Source organism: Amphibalanus amphitrite, unplaced genomic scaffold, assembly GCF_019059575.1.
Source record: "Amphibalanus amphitrite isolate SeventyFive unplaced genomic scaffold, NRLGWU_Aamphi_draft 000031F_arrow, whole genome shotgun sequence".
Classification (NCBI taxonomy): Eukaryota; Metazoa; Arthropoda; class Thecostraca; order Balanomorpha; family Balanidae; genus Amphibalanus; species Amphibalanus amphitrite.
Genome location: NW_024881527.1, coordinates 750,781 through 770,833, shown reverse-complemented (window position 1 = coordinate 770,833; position 20,053 = coordinate 750,781). Strand labels below are relative to the sequence as shown.

Below are 20,053 nucleotides of genomic sequence, written 5' to 3'. Positions count from 1 at the left end.
AGCGACAAGCGGTAAACGGTAAAGGGTACACACGGATAAGGTCTATAATTTTTACTGAGGTCATTTTCAGGTCAGGTCAAAGATGACGTCACAGGAGCTAAAAGGAAGTCAAAATAGCGGCACTATACATATATATGAAGTTTTTCTCGAATAACTTTCAAGGTATCCCAGCTAGGAACAAACTAATAGCACCATCGTGATCCTCTCGTCGATCCGCATCGAAACATATGTATGTTGACCTCGAAAGGTCGAAAGGTCAAAAGTTGACCTTAGATCACGTGACCTAAGGTCAACTTTTGACCTTTCGACCTTTCGAGGTCAACATACACATGTTTCGATGCGGATCGACGAGAGGATCACGATGGTGCTATTAGTTTGTTCCTAGCTGGGATACCTTGAAAGTTATTCGAGAAAAACTTCATATATATGTATAATTGTATAGTACCGCTATTTTGACTTCCTTTTAGCTCCTGTGACGTCATCTTTGACCTGACCTGAAAATGACCTCAGTAAAAATTATAGACCTTATCCGTGTGTACCCTTTACCGTTTACCGCTTGTCGCTATCTTGCTTTATTTTCGAGATCTCGCTGTCGCTCCCGCTCGTAATAATGGACAGGTCATAAAAATGACCTGACCTGAGGTCAACGCAGGGCGATAACCACTTTTTTATTATCGCATATGAATGACAATCGATAAGGCTTTAATCGTCATCAGACAAAATTGCAACTTTCAGTGGGGAAAATATCAAGGTCACTCTTCGAAAAATAGGACAAAAGGTCACGTGATCAAAATTTTCAAAAATTGAAAATCCGAGATAGCCAAAATGTTTGTTGGTAGATTGTGAGTTGCACCATATGAAGTTTTATCGTAAAAAACTAATAGTTTCTGAGTTATAGGCCGCCAAACATAGGGCTGCAGCGCGAACTCAAAGAATTGCCCGAGGCTATATCTCGGAAACCGTTGTTCGAAGAAAGAAATCCTTGCCACAGCTGGCTTCCCCGCCCATCACAACCCATTAGACCAATTTTAAGCAAAAAATAAAATATGAGGGTGCAGGGCACTTGTCGATTTGTCGTGGAACTTAAAATTTAAGAAAAACTTTAAGTACACTTAAACAAGCTAAAAAGTATATCATTCGACGCGCCTTGACGTGCTAAGTTCACTGGTGCTTTTCTTTTTGCTCTATCTTAATTAGATCAAAAGTTATAAGCGAAAAACTTTTGACCTGTTTTAAGCGAAATTTTTACATTTATACCCCCCAAAACCCCCCTAAATATTGACCTAGAGCAACCAAATTTGCACAGGGGCGAGAACTCCAGGGGGCCCACCTACCTACCAAATTTGGTGTTTCTAGGTGCCATAGGAGCCAATCGCGAGGGGGGGGGGGTCGCATCGACCCCCCCCCCCCCTGCCAGGCCGTGTTATGAAAAATGCCCTGCCAGGGCGAGGGTTAATGTCGACTCGACAGGCATCGGCAAGTCGTGCCCTAATTCAATATACCCTGAGTCGTGCCATCGAACTCCGTCCAGGCGACCGCGGATACGATAAATGCTAAAGAAATACGTGATGCTTTTAATTCAGAGCCTCCTACGAAGGTTTGGCTGAAATTAATTTTCTACCCGTGTTTCCGAAGACTAAGCTGCAATTTTAACAATTGCCGCATTGCAGGGCCTTTAGTAGCCGTTCGGAGTATCCGGAGATTTTCCGGCAGTGCAGTTGTGGCGTGTCAGTTGCCGGTGAGCAGACTATGCGGGCTGCCAGCTCCGGATGTTTCAGCACTGTAGTTCAGTAGGTTCTCTTATCTCTATATACCATGAGTCCAGTGAAGATGACCGGTGGAGTAGAACTGAAGTCCTCCAGTAAAGCCGGTCGGTGGCCGCTCGGCAGTCTACAGTGAAGCAGGCCGTCGGAGACGCTGCAGCTGAGTAAAGTGTGACACTGCAGTCCAGTGAAGCCTGCTAGCGCTGCATCCCTGGCGCTAGCCGCTCGGCAGTCTGCAGTAGTCTGCCGCTGCAGTACGGTGGGTGACAGCGCTATAGGAGCGCCGCCGCGAGGTAGCGGAGCGACACACTGAGCCGAGCTGCAGATTTCCGGCCGGCCGGCGCGCCGCGCCTCAATCACCGCGGCGCCCGGCCGACCCGACCACTTGGTGTGCCGGCCACACTTTGAGGGCCATTACGGCGGCAAAGGGTCTCGTTAGCAGGGTGGTCGGCGGCGTTCGGAGGCTGGCCGAGGCGCCGAATCGCCCGGCCGGCTGACCGCTGCTCGACGATCAACGGCAGGACCTGAGCTGACCACGGGAGGGGACGCCGCCCGACTGAACGGTTGGCGGAGGTCAACCGGTGCAGAGGACGGCGACACAGATAAAGACATAGACAAACTTACACATCACGCGCCGCGAGACAATGCGATGTACCCATCCCTATGTAATACACAGCTATTTCGAATCAAGTAAAAGTATACGTTTTCTCGGAGCATTGCTATTTGGTGTGAGCGTGGTTGTCCGGTACGAGGCCTCCCAAGAGACATTTCCCTGATTGGAACGGGTGTGTTACACCCGACCTGAATACAGCCGCGGAGGGTAGTCTCCATTGGACTGGCGAGCACCGCACCAAACCACTGTCCCACGATGTTGCACATGTTTTTGTATCAGCAATCAAACTGCGTTGCGATACGCAATATTCGAGTTCCTATTGCTTTTGTACGGTATTGTACCCAGGTTAGCCCTCTGCACACGAGTGTTTCCTGCGCAACGTTCGGTCGAGTGTTTGGCATTGCCGCCCTTCACAATTTCGGTCATCGATCTTGAGCTTCGCAGAAAACGACACGCGAACGTTGAAAACTCTACCAGATAAGTGAGTTAATTGCATCATTCAACAATCAACATGTACTCATGCAACGCAAAGCGGTATGTACATACCTACATTTCATCATCGAAATTTATACCTATTACTGCTTTTACAATAGATGACGTTCCACTCGTGTTCAGTTTCCCTATAAGAGATTACGACTCGGATATCGTTTTAGTCAAATTGATCCATATGTTTCTGACGAGATCCGTATTAGCCATTGGCACGAAGCATGTTCGGTACTTGGATATTGACATGGCATGACACGCAAGTCAATGAATTACGGAAATTGTGAAAGGAAGTGTACTGGATAGTAAACTGAGGGGCAACATAGGATCAGGAAGCCGCGCTGCGTAGGCACTAGGCAGCATCTCGTCACGATTTTTTGTTGCCGCAGGCATCGCGGTCGGAGCTAATCGAAACAGGATTCCATCGTTCCTTCGTGGGTTATGAGCGCCTGTTATGGGCCGTTCGCGCTGACAGGAAGCTCACGGTGCATTACGTGTTGACCCCCGGGTAATCCCTAAAAATAGGAGTGAACGTAATAAACTGCCTGTAGCATGAGAAACACGCAGACAGACCAAACTGTGGTGGGTAATTCATTTTTTACGCAGTTCCAAGGATCTTCATAACTCTGCGTAATACCTGACTTTCTGAGCTATCGCCAGTCAGTCAGTTTGCCAGACGTTTCTCAGTGCCAGAGGCCGCTACGGCGCCGCCCAGCCGCGAGTGTAGGCCGTTGTTACCGCTGTAGTACCGACCCTGTGGACGGACCGTGCTGTGATCATTCTGCCGGCCCAGCGCTGTTTACCTCCCTCCCCGGCCGGCGCGGCGTGCAGGCCCCGTCCGGCAGCTCGCGGTCCGGACCGCGCGCCGGCGCGCAGAAATAAAGACAGGTAGGCGCCCGGGACGCAGACAACGAATACAGATGAGACCGTCCTCCCCCCACACGGCCTGTGAAACTGCCCAGTAGCTGCAGGAAAAGGCACTGAATAGACAAACAGTGCAGAGCACGGACGTCCTAAGAACGATTCGTACCTATTTCTAAGAAAAAGAATGGCGTATTACAAGCAACTCCTGCGTTCGGGGAAACGATAAACGGAAACCAAAGCAACAAACAGGTAATATTAAAAGAACAAGATGAAATATATTATATGTTACCATAACTAAAATCTAGTACAGATTGAGGTAACTACGCAGTAGTAATATCACAGACAAACCTTCCCATAACACGATAACACCACTTTGTCATACGAGTTTTATCGCGCGACAATCTTATGCTACCAAATAGTAACATCCCGCAGCTTCCCGCTCCTTTCGCTTTCCAAGTTCCGATAAATAGCGTGATGATAGGTTGCCGTGATCGATACCGGGGAAGAGTTAAAGCGAACTTTATCGCGAGGACGACAGGCGACAGGAGGCAATATGTTGAGCGCCGCCCGCCAACACACGCAGCGGGCCAAGTTAGCGACTCGATCGCCGGGCAACATCGGCCGTCGCAACTTGGCTAATAACTCAGTGCAGCCGGCGTGTCACGGCAGTGAGCGGGCGCGCCGGCTGCTCCGTCCAGGACACAGGCTGACGGTGACCGGCCGCTGGGCAGCCTGAGCAGACGGTAAGACACGCACAGTCTCAGAGACGGCTGAGACTCTCCCACCCCGCCCGGAACCAGCTCACAAACATTCGTTCTTATCACGTCACCACCTTCCAGAGAGCTGTGCGATAACTCCGTCCCCGTCGGACCCGCCCCGGTCCGAGCGTCGGCACTCGTTCCGCGGCCGCCTGTCGCCACCGACAGGACGTCTCGTCCTCCGTTATATCACGCAACAAACAGCCGCCCCCGCCCAGCCCCCCGCCGGCGGCGGCGGCGGCGCAGGCCGCAACAAAACAGCGATTCCGAATCGCGACTCAGCCGCCTCAGCGGATCAATAGGTGGCGATGACTGGAGCCGGCGGGCGTCCACTCAGAGCGGTGGCGCCGAGGGCTCGAACCGGCGCCGCGCCGCCGACTCTTCTGAATACGTCTGCTGCGAGCGGCGGATCGCCTCGGCCAGGGCGGCGTCCTCGTCACCGTCATCGGCGCCGGCGGGCCCGTCGTGCGGCGGCACCGACCAGCCGTAGTCGGGCGGGGCTGACGGCCGCGGAGGGTAGCCGCCGCCGTACTCTGGCGCCGCGCCCCAGAACCCGCCGGAGCCCGGGCCACCCGAGCGGGGACCGCCGGCCGACCAGGAGCCGCCGCCGCCGCCGCCGCTGCCGCCGCTCCGCCGGCCCGTGGAGCCGCTGTGGTAGGTGTAGGAGGCGCCCCGCGGGTGGGTCGAGCCTGCCCTGGCCAACGGTACTGTGGAGGGAAGAAACAGGTGGTTAGTGACGAAGGTACACTGGCACGCCACCACACATTAGCTGAGTTATAAACACGGACAGCGCGCGACAGTCCGTCCCGGCCAGCCAACTTTCGGGAAACAGCGGGCCAGTCACTGGCGGTCAGCCGTGCTAACGATGGAAAGGCGACAGATGAAGTAAAGGACATAGCAACAGGACACAATATCGGCACAGTACCTTCCAACAAATACACGCACAAAGGAGACTTCCTACATGACAATGGAACTTTTTTATAGCTATATCTCATTGGAAGATATGGAAGGATGTTGTGCCGTGGATGAAGAAACTGTCACTTCCACTGCAATCTGTGGAAACATCTACTGAAGGAAAATAAACGTTATTCATGAATACGCCGTAGAACCTCAACCATACCACAGATAGAAGCAAAAAAAAACTTCAACTAAAGAATTACAAACGAGCTAACAGATGCGGATCTTCGCCGCGAAATGCGTGTAAAATGAGAAAGAGGCGAGGAAATACGAAAAGAGATGCGACTCACAAATTGGATAATAAGGGAAGCCACTGTGACAATCTCAAAGAACCGCCTCGGTTTCCCGTCACCATCCAAGGGAAAATGGAATTTACGCTGAAAGAAATTTGCATACTTTATGATTCAAAACACCGTAACAATTTGAGGCCCCTGATTGTTTCATTAAAACTTTTGCTTCCACAAGAGCAAATGAGGAGGGAAACAAAGAAAATGTTTTCGGTTTTGTATCTTATCTACGTATATAAAAAGTGAAACCTACATACGTGCAAATCACATAGTAACTACTTGCCCTAGGTGACAGCCGGTGCAGCGATACACAATTCACATGGTGCACCAATTTACATAAATTGGCACCGTATATTTCACAAAAAGTGGATTTTACTGCCGACTCACAAAAAGATAATAACTACCTAGTAGTTAAAATATCTGCGTCTGCAAAAACGCAAATATAACCCCACAAAAGCATGAGCTAGGATCAAAATGAATGGGATATTAAAACACTAAACGAGCGTCTCTCAGCGCAGATTCAGCAATGATAAACCGGAGAAAATATATAGCAGTCTCAAGATCGGGCTGATTCAACAGCGTGCCACACCAGCAGCGAACGTATCAGACTTTAAAATAACGCTTAATCGACACACCATTGACTCATAATAACTGAGCTCGCACATCGCAACAGTGGGCGCAGTAACAGTTTTACTGGACATGCTCACTGCGGTACCACTCACTCGTGTAACTGCCACGGAGCAAGTAAACACGATCAGGCCGACGTGCGAGGAATGATTCTGCTCCCGTTTCACCCTCGCTGGCCAGCGCGCACAGCCATCGGCCGGGTCCCGGCGCCGGGGATCGCATCGGAGCGCAGCCTTTATCCGAACTCGATAGATCCATCCGGCGAGCACATTCACAAATCAGACTATTTACATCACCCTTCTGTGCGGCGCTGACAGCTTGAAGTGCGCTATTTTCAGCTGGTCTGCGTCGTGTATGACAGCCCAGAATCTCGAGGTCGAGACAGGATAGAGGAGGAAAGGGGAAGGGGAAGGGAGAGAGGAAGGAATGGGAGAGCTAGAGGTGAGTCTAGCACCAGGGAAGCGAGATCAAGAAAGGGAGGAACGGGAGAGCAGAGCACAGCAGAGCGGAGCACAGCAGAGAACGGCAGAGAAGGGGAGAGATAAGGGAGAGAAAGAGAGGGGGAGAGAGAAATGAGGCCATGGGCGCCCTCCACGTTATCATTGACGGCCACCTGGCGGACGTAATACGCCACAAAGCCTGGCTTACTGACCCGTGACCATAGCCGACTGCCCAACTCCCGACATTAGCCCGACCGCAGTCATACGGGGCGCGCCGCGCGGCGCTAACTTTTCCGTCGGCACGGCCACTGCCTTCTAAAGAAATTGGACGGCGCTGGCCCGTGAGCGGCCGCGCCTCCCGGGAGCCTTCAGCGCGAGGGCACCGACAGAGCCGAGTCGCAGATCGGCGGCGGGCGCCACATTCAACACACACCGACCTTGGCCTCAGCTCGGCTGACCGAGAGCCGGCCGGTCGGCCCACAGACTCACCGACAGAGATATATCCGACCCGCGACGACCTCGTAATGGGTATCGGGGGATTTGATTGCCTGATTGGATTGATCCACCTAATGATCGAGCAGGCTATCGTAGAGGCTTCCACATAATGCAATACTGACCGAGACAAAAGTTTCTGTGAAAATACGATTGTCTGTTCCACGAAGTAACGACTCAGGTGTAACAAGCTAACAAGCCGTACCAGAGGTGCCCCTCACAATTCACATCCGCCGCTGTACTTATGGCGAAACTAAAACGATACAATACAGCAAGAAGTAGCGAATAAAAACAAGGATGTTACACTACCCACCAATATCGGCTTAGACCTAACTGGATCACTCAGCTCGACGTCAGAAAGCCTCCCTGACACAACGCCGCATTGTACGGGAGTCGAGAAGGAGGGTTGAAGAAAAGAAAAAAAAATCCGGCACCGCAGAACGGATGGGCTAGTAGGTACAGCCCACCGCTAAAGTAATGTAGGGTTTTACCAATCTCAACGATTGGCTTTGACTGGCGATTGTTTAATGCGAAGTGATCGAAAAGAAGATGTCAATAGCTAAAGCTGCAGCTGCAAGGGTGACGATACATATAAGCTACATTCAAAGTTTCATTGTAGTCTGGTTAATCGTTCCTAAGCTTCGGAAGCAGAACATACCCATGACTGAAACCCCACATTACTTCTGCTGTGGACTGTACATATATACCGATGCGTCAATAGCACCAACCTCTTACTAATGAGCCCGGAGAGGGACTCTGGAGCTGTGCCATGAAATAAACCATGTCATTGATTTATACAATCACTGGTCACGCGAGGCCTTGCAAAGCCAATGAGCAAGCTGAAGTTTGTGGTGATTAATAAAGTTTTGTCGCCTCTATGAATAAAATCAGCAATGCTGATTTCAAAGATTTTGTGGAAGAACTCCAACAAACGCAATTGAACGCCTAATCAGTGACTGAGTTTATCAACAAACTCAGCGACTGGCTTCACCAGATGTTTTCATACATATAAACGATCCTATACACATAAAAGCTTAATGCTCTCCTGAGAAAAGTTGTTAAATTATCTAGCATTCTTCAACATTAGTTGTAATATTAAAAACTATATTCAACTGTGCACAAAATCCAAAACGTTGAAGACATTTTACATATCGACCAGCATGTTCCTGTTTCCTTCGTGAATGATTAATGTGTGGCAACCGCAGCGACCGCGATTCGTATTTCGTATACCCGGGTGCAGGGCTGCGGAGTCGATGGATTTTCGGCGACTCCGACTCCGACTCTGACTCCAGCTTTCAAAAACCAGCTCCGACTCCGACTCCGACTCCGGGCAGAATTGTCGACTCCGACCGACTCCAACTCCCGACTCCGACTCCGCAGACCTAGCAGGGCTGCGGAGTCGACAGATTTTCGGTGACTCCGACTCCGACTCCGGCTCGGGTTTCTAAAATCGACTCCGACTCCGACTCCGGTCACAACTGTCGACTCCGACCGACTCCGACTCCGACTCCGCAGCCCTGCCCGGGTGTATGCGTGACACCCAACCCAGTCAGATTTGTATGTGCAAACAACCCCAGCCAGATTTGTGTGCCTGACACCGACCCCAATGATATTTGTGTGTGCGTGACACCGACCAACGGGCAGATTTGTGTGCGGCAGGGTGTAGATTTATGTGTCACCCATGAGGCAGTGTGGGGAAAAAAACATTACGTCTGCGGGCTCCCCGTCCATGGTCGCACCCCGGGAGGGAGGCGGCGCCGACACGGAAGGCGCCGACACGATGATACGACGCCAAGACAGTCGTTAATATTCACTACGGCCGACCATAAATGCGACGTGCCATCTATCAAACACTACACAGAGGAGCACACCATAAGTACGGTGATCGATAAGACAGCAAACAGCCGCTCACAAACAGCAAACTACCAGCACGTCCACATGGACCGGCCGCATGAGGCGACCGTGGCAGAGAGCTGTGGACAGGTGCGGCTGCCCGCCGCGGTGACCAGTAAACAGACCTGCTTTCAGCGCGCCGGCCGCACGCACACGGGACCCTCTCCGGCCGCAGCAGTGACGTAACCGTGACGTCAGTGGACGACATGTCGATGGGCAGTGATATATATGGGCGGGCGGCAGGACAAGGGCCGCCGGCGGCTGGGGGCGTCTATTTGGCCGGCCGGAGCGGGGCGGGGCGGCAGGACAGACGGGGATCGACCCGCCCACCGCTGGCCGGCCGACAGGACGCCGCGGGAGGGGAGGGTGGGAGGACAAGACACGACCCCAGCACGGCCTCACAGCGTGGCGCGATACGTGGTGCAGAACAGCGTGAAAAGTAGCACCACTTATAATACAGGGTATAACAGCAAAAGGACCAGACAAGGTGGCCAAACAATCATTAAATACCCACGTTACCTGTCCTGGACAGCTAACGTAAAGGGCAGTATAAACAAGCATGACTCAGGAACAGCGCTGCAAAACAACCTAGCAAAGCAAGATGCAATTTCTGTTTGTTTGTCACAACAATCTTGCATTATGTGATACAATCACATCAAAGGGAAAAGTAAGAACAAATATCCTGCCAGTCAACACATTACTTCCTGACATCGACATGAAAAATTCAGAACGATTGTTCAAAGCAGACCATACCTACCTGGCCATTTAAATAAGAGAATAAGCGCAGGATTTCGTGCGCATATTAGCTTCTGTTTGTCGAGGCGAGAAGTGAGGATGATTTTTTTTTTTTAAAGCGCTTATTCATTTCCACACGCAGATCGTATGCATATGCATGAACCACTTCTACCATAAATTATACTTCGCTGATGAGTTGGGTTTAGCATTGCTTGAATATGAAACGTGCTGTAGAATGTAGATGCTTCCGGACGACGTTCTGTTGACCTCCCCCAGGAGCCAGGTAGGGATAACTATCGTATTCAAATGCTTTTAAACGGGACAACAACGTTTATAGGCAACGCGACTGATACTATTTTTGCCGAGTGTGGGCACCAAACCAACTTTATTGTCCAAAAACTCTCATGTTATGCAGTAATATAACTCCAGGAATTAACCCGCGCACCGACGGGGGTCTGCGCCAGCTTCGCACCGACGGGGGGGGGGCGGATGACCGCCCCCCCCCCCTGAGATCTCGAGAACGAAGCAAGATAGCGACAAGCGGTAAACGGCATCGGATACGCACGGCCAAGATCTACAATTTTTACTAAGGTCATTTTCAGGTCAGGTCAAAGATGACGTCACAGGGGTCGAAAAAGTCAAAATGGCGGCGCTAGATATGGAGAGTTTTTCTCGAATAACTTTCGAATTAGTCAAGATAGGAACAAACTAAGGGCATCATCGTGATCCTCTCGTCAATCCGCATCGAATGATATATATGTTGACCTCGAAAGGTCAAGGTCAAAGGTTGACCTCAGGTCACGTGACCTCGAGGTCATCATGTATATCATTCGATGCGTCTTGACGAGCTGAACACAATGAGACCATCCACGGGTCTGTATCTTGTTCCTGTACGGAGTTATTGGCCAAAAACCTTTGGTGACCTTTGATGACGTCACATGACCTCACAGCTGCCCAACAGCAAAACAGACCTCAAGGTAGTGAAGGTTGATCGTATATGAAGTCATGTATGGTATATGGGGCCATTCCGACCCGTTTTAGTGGTAAAAACAGGGAGTTGATTTTTCCCCCATTGACTTATAATGGGGAGGTCGCGAAATTGACCTGACCTTAGGTCACCGATATCAAAATTCCGAGATATACAAATTGTAGCTACTAATGACCTAATAATATCCTGCGACTTTCAAAGGCCTCCGACATCTACTGTAGCTCTGGCACGGTGACAAAGTTGCAAAAAAGTGATTTGAGGTTGGGTCATTCAAAGTGACCTGACCTTAAAAGGTAGGAGGTTCAAACTTGCACACCATGTGTAAAATTGATGAGGTTATAGTCATACCAAATTTCGCGGCGCGTAATCGGAGTCACGACTTCGAAGAAATACACGAAGAAAAATATCAACATAGCGCAAAAAAGGTATTACAACCCCAGAAAAGCCAAGCACGCCTCTTCTACGCATCACAGCTGAGCCCTCCATGCACACAGGCAGACCACTCACCTGCAATAATCTTGTCGAGGCAGCTGACGGCGTACTCTAGCGGCCCGTACGTGTAAGCCAGGCCTACAAGAATGCCCGCCAGATGGCCGATGAATGAGGCGCCCGGCACCAGTATGTGGATGAGGACCAGCTCGGCCCAGACGGCCCAGCGCGCCGGCACCGCCAGGCCCGACAGGTAGGTCCACGTGCCGGGCGCGCTCTCCAGCTGGTGAGTGAGCACCTTCAGCGCAAATATCACACCTGCACGACAATGGAACAGAGACCGATGGTCGGCAGGGTTCAACATAAAGGGACGCGAATAAGCTCTGTAGAAGCCTGGAAATGCGATGAAAAAAAAATGTACACATGAACAAATACTTGGAATTAGGAACCACGTGTCACGTTTATATAAAAAGAGAATTGTTAAATGTGATTGCTGCCAAACAACTGCATTTGTATGCACAGCATGCCGGGAGCATGTCACCCGAACTATCAGCACGGAATATGTAGCCCTCGCCCGTAAACGGTGTTTTGCCACCTTCGCCCATGCAGGGGGGGGGGGGGTTGGTGCGACCCCCCCCCTGGCATTTGAAAACGGAGCGTCGTAGAGCTTAGCGGAAAAGACCAACGGATTGCTCTCAACGAGATCTCGCGATTTGGTGGTATATTTTTTGGTCCTAGGTCAACATTTGACCTACTTATGACCGGTCAAAGGTCAAATTTTCGGAAACATCTAACTTTTTCAGATTTCCGCGCCGATTGCGGCAAAACGGTAAGAGATGTCGACTTGAAACCTTCACTATCGTGATCCTTGATCAATTCTCTATCGTTTGGTGTGTATTTCGATGTCATAACTCTAAAAATGATGCGTTGGGAGCATCGGAAGTCTGCAAGGTCATTTGTGCATTGGGTCACGTCAGGCGTGTGACGTCACTGACCTGACCCTGACCCAAAATGAACTACAAGAAACAACCGACGATGCCTGAAATGGATAGCAAATTCGAATTCAGGGCATCAAAATACCCCGAAAAGGCATACAAGTGCAAGAAGTCATTACAGGTCAACCGAGGTCACTGACCTTACCCTGACCTTTAGTAACCTTCAAAATGTCAACGGACATTGTGCCAATGTCAAATCAGCCAGTTGTGATTCTAAAACAATCCATCAGTGTGTCAGGTCAGTCGGCATTTATACCAATGTGAAGCAATCTCCAATTTAGCGTAAATCTGGCTTAAATACCAAAAGTTGCGCAAAGGATGCCCCATAGGGTACTGAAAATTTGAGCAGGCTATCTGAAACGGTTCGGCGTGTAGCTAAGAAAAACCTCAGGGGGGGGGGTTGCACCAACCCCCCCCCCCCCCTACATGGGCGAGGGATAGTCTACGTAACTATATATTCCGTGCTATCAGCATCCGAAAAGTCGTCACCGAAACGGTTTAAGCAACAAATATCAATGGACTACCTATCCCATACTGGTAAAGAAGCATATCCTGACTCAGGAATGGTAAGTACCTGAAAATCCAATGGCGCATTGTCTGGAGTATGAGCCATCGTGGAAGAAGTCTGTAGCAGTCTTGGCCAAGGCCAGATAGGTCATGCTGCAGGAGACTGAGAACACTGCCAGAAGAATGGCGAACCGCCGGCTTCCCATCCTGAAAACCAGGCACAGCGCGAGTCAGAAACCATCGTGAGCGATCACTGGTCAGCAACTATGTACGACACACGATATATTTGGGATAGAGCAGAGAATCTAATGAAATAGACTCCATGCTAACATAGGTATAAGGCATATGATTGAGCCTATATAATGTCATCCGATAGTGATGCCACAAAGTGATGCTAAGTCCAGAAGAGCAGCAATCGTAGCGCTTGTGGTTCGCGCACTGGGAATAATTTATCGGTTACCTCGTCAGCACGCAGCTGCTAAATCAATATGCAATTACGGATTTTTTAAACAAATGTAGCCCCAAATAGGAAATTACCGGCATTAAATTAAATCACACGAGCATCGGAGTGCGAGCATTTGCTTATACAAGTCTTCATGCCTGGAATTTAGCGCGAATTGCAAACAAAGTCGAACAAGCCCCACTCTGCTTACAGAGCTTAATTCGACCGTAATGCATACGCTTCCTGTACAGCGCACCGAGAAAAAATCAGTTGAGGAAAACAAGCATATAGACGCAAATCAGGGGCTGGAGCGGGTCTATGACCAGCACCCAGCGGTCGGCCGTGCTGTACCGTCCGATTCTCTCACTCCAAGTACCCCCGAGCCATATGTGCGGTGCGGGCTTTGCAGCATTTTATCATCAAAAGCATGAATCAATAATGAAATCATGGCGCTTAACCAAAATATCACACAGGAGGGACAATTGCCGCAACTGCACCTAGAGTAACGGCCAACTGCCGCAACTACCGCGCCTAAAATGTACCTAGTAAGTACGCGAATGTCGAGCTATGACCAAATTTCACGATCTCACGGTAACAGATGACCATCCACAGTGACGTTCACCCGCTTACCTTTGCTCGAGACGCATGCCCTTCCAGAGGAAAGAGACCATGTTGTAGTAGAGGTGCCACTCGTCGGCATGTTCGAAGGTGCTAATGAGGATGCGCTTGTAGTCGCCCTGACGCAGCACAGTGAGCACACTGATACAGGCATCATACCGGTGCCACGGCGGACGGATGATGTTCAGAAACAGCGCCACCTGCCGGCCAATCAAGAGACAAGGGTACAGTCTCTCTTGAAAGCACCGTAACATAGGGAAAGAAAGTACCGGTGAACCAGCAGCGGCTATAGACGGTTCAGCGGCAGCAGCTCATCCATTCCCCAGGTTGAGTGGTTCGGCGACTCTCAAACTTAGCAGCCCTTCCTACATTGGGCTTGGTGGCACTGTCTACCTGATGTATGTTTTAGGGCCTTGACCCGATGCACGGTACTTTCAAGAGAGATAGTACCAGACACCAGTGGAGTTCAGATTGCAGAAGGAGGCCTGAAGGCATTAAAGGAATCTGCATCTGCTACAAACTGGATAATTCAGCCATGCTCCTATCTCTTTTCTGCCTGTGATCTATAGGGTAGAAAACTTAAAACAGCACTGATCCTCTCCTACCTCAGCTGCTAGACTCACTTGAGCAGCAATGGTAGCCAGGGTGACGGGTGGGATGCGGTCCAGTCCGACATTGAGGAGCTGCGAGGCCAGCATGATGACTCCCAGCCCCACCTGGGACTGACCTCGCCCCCGACGAGGCTGCATCACTAGGCGCTGACTGCAAAGTGCAAATGGATCTAGGTGATGAATGCAAACAGTGACAGTTAAATAAGCAGCAAAAGCATTGACAGAAATTAGATAAGTATAAGACATAATATAATGTCCTCTAAAAAAAAGTTTTTTAATTAACAGATTTTCAGTCCACATTTTAACAATAAAATCTACAAAATAATTATCCAAGCCAATTCAAAACTGATGCCAATTCAAACAGTGACTGATACAATCAAACGCTTAAGTCTGATGGATCGTATTAATGGAAATAGTTCACTTTTAACATGGGTTTTGAACTGGAATAGCAGTTTCATAGCTTGAGTTGAGGCCTAAGACTAGCACCAATCAGGAGCTTTTATGGCCCAACGACCACCATAGACGAGGATATTTCAATTCTCATTCTGTAAAGACTAAAGAGTGCCTTGCTGAGGAATGTGCGCCTTGCTGAGGAATGCAGCCACGTCATCGCCAGCCAATCAGCATGCTGCTTACAGCCAATGCAGAATGCGTAGATTTATACTACACAATATGATAGGTCAAGGCGTACCTAAAAATATTCCATGTCAAACATTAATTTACATAATAGTTTTTCCTATATAATAATATAGAAAGTAATCAAAGGTTTTATTTTATTTTTTGATCATTTTGAGCATAAAAATCATAAATCCATTGAAAAACTTATTTCAGGAAATTTGAAATGAACCCTGTAACGGTGTTCATGCGAGCAGTGATCACCTTGACAAATACAACGCAATGGACAGTATGATATCCAAAAATGAGAAAGGTATTCAATATTGAAACTGATCCGTGAATTGGATTATTGGAGTGACACAAAATCGTTTCAGTAGGTACCGGCAGACCTAATATAAATATACCTAATATAATATATATACCTAATATAAAATAGCTTCAACAGAAATACTCACCAGCGATTTGACTATTTTAAGCCCAGTGCTGTAAACCACACAGCTTGGGACGAAACTACACAAAAAACCTCCCTTTTTCCGTTCGGTCGCCTTACATTGAAAACAACAACACATATGCGCTCAACCGACTCTCGTCTCGTCTTGACTGGTTGTATCGGTTTATCTTCATGTGTCTCAAGGTGGCCAAAGTAAATTGATGACGTAAATACATGTGTCGACATCTGATTTGCTAGCTTGCGGGCTACGTCACGATATTTCACCAATCATCAGAGCGAACGTTGAAAATGGTTGAAAACAAATGTTTGCGTCATAGAACCAATTAAAAAAACATTTAACATGCATTGAAGATAAAATACGGTGCATTTCAAGCATGCATGCATGAAGCATGCATCGCGGTGTATAGAGAACTGCATGCATAATGCACGAAAACAAGAACATAGCATATACGGCCGGCCTTGAACATAGCCAAAAAAGGTGAACCGAGGTCATCGAAGGTCAGTGACCTGACCTGACCTTCAGCTGACCTTGACACCCACCCTTTATGCATTGGAGCAACATATCGCATGTTGTTTGAATGCTTGAAACGCGTGGCTTATGTGAGCCGACATACGCCGAATCGCGATTCCGGCCTATGTGGTCTATGATATAGGTACGTATGTACATACCTAATTTTAGATCGATACCTCCCTTTTTGGCCAAGTTATAGCGGAAAAACTAGTTTCACTCAATATAGGGGAGAGTGGGGAAAGATGCCCAGGGTTTTACTATGTCATATATTATTCGAAAATGACGATCGGAAAGCAAAAACTTGTAGTTTCAACGGAAGCCGACAACATTTTTCTCCAAAAATACCACACTTTCGTGCTTGAAATATGATAACTTTTTTTGCTATTAAGCATTTTCCTGAAGAAGTGAAAGGGGGCATCTTACCCCACAGGGTGGGAAAGACGCCCCCTGGCGTTGGGTAAGATGCCCCCTGGACTATAAGTGACATAAATGGGCACGTGAATCGCCTGAACGAATCAGTAGTCCCTTCGGGCCTGCAGTAGACACCAAACGTCATCGTAAGGGCCCTCAAAAGTAGTCGTAAGGGGCTTCAGAGGTCATCGTTAGGGCCATCATAGTCCAGCGCGGCCAAACAAGCCTCCGTGGTGGCGTTCGGAGACCACTGTGGGGCCCTTATAGGTCTTCATGATGCTTGAGGGCCCTCGAGCCCATCGTGGGGACCTCAGATGCCAGCGCGGCCCGTGGAGCCAACGTGGGAGCCCTCAAAGGATGTCGTGAGGGGTCCTGGAGCCAATAATGTGGCCCACAGAGGCCGTCGTAAGGGCTCTCAGAGTCAGATGCCGCCCAAAAAGTCGCTGTGTGGGCCGAGAGACCGGCATGGGGAGCACCCGACCGTACTGGACTCTCAATAGTCCCAGATCGGCTTTTGTCTCTCATCACAGGTATGTAGTAAATGATTTGACGGGCTGCTTGAAGGACAGCCTACGGATTTAGGGGGGCGTCTTTCCCCATCAGGACAGGGGGCATCTTACCCCAAGGTACCGAGGTAACATTAAATCAGTACAATTTGTTAGCCATAAAACTACACCCTGAAACAAACTGTTTGGGACACAGCACACGCATGTTAATTTATCACGACTATAGCAAGGGACGCAAAAATTATCTACTTTCTTTGATATTTACAATGTTTTGACACCAAAATATTTTTTGAAAGCAGCAAATAAAAAACATGCAATCTCCAGCCAGCCGTTGCCCAACTGAGCCTCGCAAATTTTTGTGCAGTTAACAAGGCAGGCCTCCGCTTTACGCTAAGAACATTAATTTCCAGGTTCGATTCTTTGTTTCGCCGCTAGAGGGGGTGGGGCGTCTTTCCCACCCTGGGCATCTTACCCCACTCTCCCCTACCCTGAAACTAGTACTCAAAATTGATGACGTCAATTTTTAACTCAATTTTTAGCCATTCTAGACCACGTAACGCAAAACAAAGACCACCATTGGATTCCCCGGGACGAGCTGCAACGAATCAATACCCATTTTATGCAAAAATATCAACTTTGAAATTTGACCTAATTTGACCTGACGGCTGACCTTGACCTGACCCTGACCAGAACATAATCTGAACTGACCCCAAAGGCTGCTTGACCCACATAATCGTATTTGTCATATAAAATGGACCATAAAACATGCATCATCACATGATATTTTCATATTGTGACCCTCAGTGGCCTGACCTCTGTGACCTGACCTGTTATCAGTGACCTCAAATAGCAAAATATGTGTTTGAAGAACATTTCCCCATCGATGATATTCAATGAAATGCATTTTACTCGATTTTACAACGCATTTCTTGAAATGCCTGTAAATGGTGAAAATTCGACCTTTGACCTGATCTGTGACGTCATCAGTTTGACCTAGGTCAATGAAATTTGGTCAGAAGGTAGTTCCCTGATGGGACTATCCAACACCGTTTGCCGCTTGTCGCTATGTTGCGTGGTTCTCGAGATCTTAGGGGGGGGGGGGGGGCAAATTGGCACCCAGCAGGGCGCGTTGCTCGGCATAACTCGGCAGACCCCAACGGGGCGCGGGTTAATTTGGTGAGTGTGTATATACCTACACATATGCCACCCCCCCCCCCCCCCCCAGCGGCCGACGGGCACAATGGGACCGGAGCGAAAATTAGCGCGACATCGGTACTTTTTCGTATTTCGTGCCCGCTTTTCACATGAAAAGGATGGTAGAATCATAAAAATGGTATTCGGTGTACTTTCTAAGCAATTTCTGATTAATTTAATTAATTAATCATTAATTAATTCATTAATTATTGATTAATTAATTGATTAATTAATTGATTAATTAATCGGTTGACCTGCCCTGACCTCGACTCCGCTCGGTCACGTGATAAGACGGCAGCACCTGTCAGGCCAGGTCATGACGGCACCGGAAATTCCGATAAGCAAATAATGTAGCCACCAAAACCGTGAAGATGGGAATCTGATGGCCTACATGACTATATAACAAATTTATTACGGGTCAGAAAAGTGTATCAGAAACTCCGATGGTATGGATATGTCCGGACAAAACTTTAATATAGTTGGTACCTACTTGGCAACCTTGTTCGGTTCCTGAGGTTCTGTTACTCGCGGCTCCCGGCCGCGGCGACCTGGAGTAAAAAAATGCCCCTCATTTTCGCTGCCGCAGGCTGACGCAGCTAAATTATACATTTTCTGAAAGGCAATGGATTGGTAAACACCATATTGATAAAAGAACAGCGGGACCTTGCGGGACTTTTTATATCGGCATTCCAGAATATCTATAACAGTAAAATTAACTCAAAATTTTTAAAGCACCAAAAAAAACTTAACATTTGAAGCGTATTTATATACCTATTCCGCTTTGAGTTTTTTTCTTCCATCGTTTAGCCCATGGTCTAAACTATCAGGTTAGACGTCGAAAATATTGATAAAGCCGTCTAATAGATATATTTTTTACCTACATTAGCTGCTATTTTTCTCCGTACGAAAACGGGTCTACGATGCTTGGCACAAAACTTTGTGTTTGGGCTGATGTGGCGCGGAGGCTGTACACTATGGACGAAAAATATTTGCAGATTTGTGGTCCATGGACATTTCTGATCTACGTGACACAGTTTAACTCAATTTGGGAAAGGTCGCCAAATCCACCAATGTCGCGCTAATTCCGGCCGCGGTCCTATCGTGGGGTGGTGCGGAGGCCCAGCGGCCGCCGGGGTAGTCTCTAAAGCTATAACCTCTAATATTGACAGAGGTGTTGGAATTTTGCGTCCGTGACATCGAACTTTGCCGTGCAAGGGTCTAGGTCGGAAAATCAATTCTGTATCGTCATCAAGAAGGCTAGATCTATACTTTTGCTTCACAAGATGTCAAAAAGGATAAGGGAAAATGTGCTAATGCCTGGATCAGACTCTTTCCGCAGTCAGGAAATCGCATGCGAGAGCCTATTCATTGGTTGACACTTGACCTTCCAGGTCAGGTCAATGACTCAAAGTCGGGAAAATCGGGACCTGTTAGAAAGTCGTAAAGTGTGGCTGGAAGCGTATTTATATACCTATTCCGCTTTGAGTTTTTTTCTTCCATCGTTTAGCCCATGGTCTAAACTATCAGGTTAGACGTCGAAAATATTGATAAAGCCGTCTAATAGATATATTTTTTACCTACATTAGCTGCTATTTTTCTCCGTACGAAAACGGGTCTACGATGCTTGGCACAAAACTTTGTGTTTGGGCTGATGTGGCGCGGAGGCTGTACACTATGGACGAAAAATATTTGCAGATTTGTGGTCCATGGACATTTCTGATCTACGTGACACAGTTTAACTCAATTTGGGAAAGGTCGCCAAATCCACCAATGTCGCGCTAATTCCGGCCGCGGTCCTATCGTGGGGTGGTGCGGAGGCCCAGCGGCCGCCGGGGTAGTCTCTAAAGCTATAACCTCTAATAT

At 48.6% G+C, this 20,053-nt stretch overlaps 1 protein-coding gene across 2 annotated transcripts in view; it reads right to left on the bottom strand.

The window, feature by feature from the left end:
• LOC122367590 (PDF receptor-like) overlaps positions 1–17,355 on the bottom strand; it is a 79,222-nt gene extending 61,867 nt beyond the window's left edge. The window contains exons 1-6 of one of the 2 annotated variants that reach the window (XM_043340854.1): positions 17,337–17,355; positions 15,573–15,813; positions 14,515–14,653; positions 13,904–14,091; positions 12,899–13,038; positions 11,408–11,647 (exon numbers count right to left, since the gene is read on the bottom strand). In XM_043340854.1, the coding sequence (XP_043196789.1) occupies positions 11,408–11,647; positions 12,899–13,038; positions 13,904–14,091; positions 14,515–14,640 (694 nt within the window). In that variant the 5' untranslated portion in view covers positions 14,641–14,653; positions 15,573–15,813; positions 17,337–17,355. Of the gene's footprint in view, positions 1–11,407; positions 11,648–12,898; positions 13,039–13,903; positions 14,092–14,514; positions 14,654–15,572; positions 15,899–17,336 lie in introns of those variants that run through there. The other variant, XM_043340846.1, reaches the window with a different exon arrangement.
• Between the last annotated feature and the right edge of the window lie 2,698 nt (positions 17,356–20,053).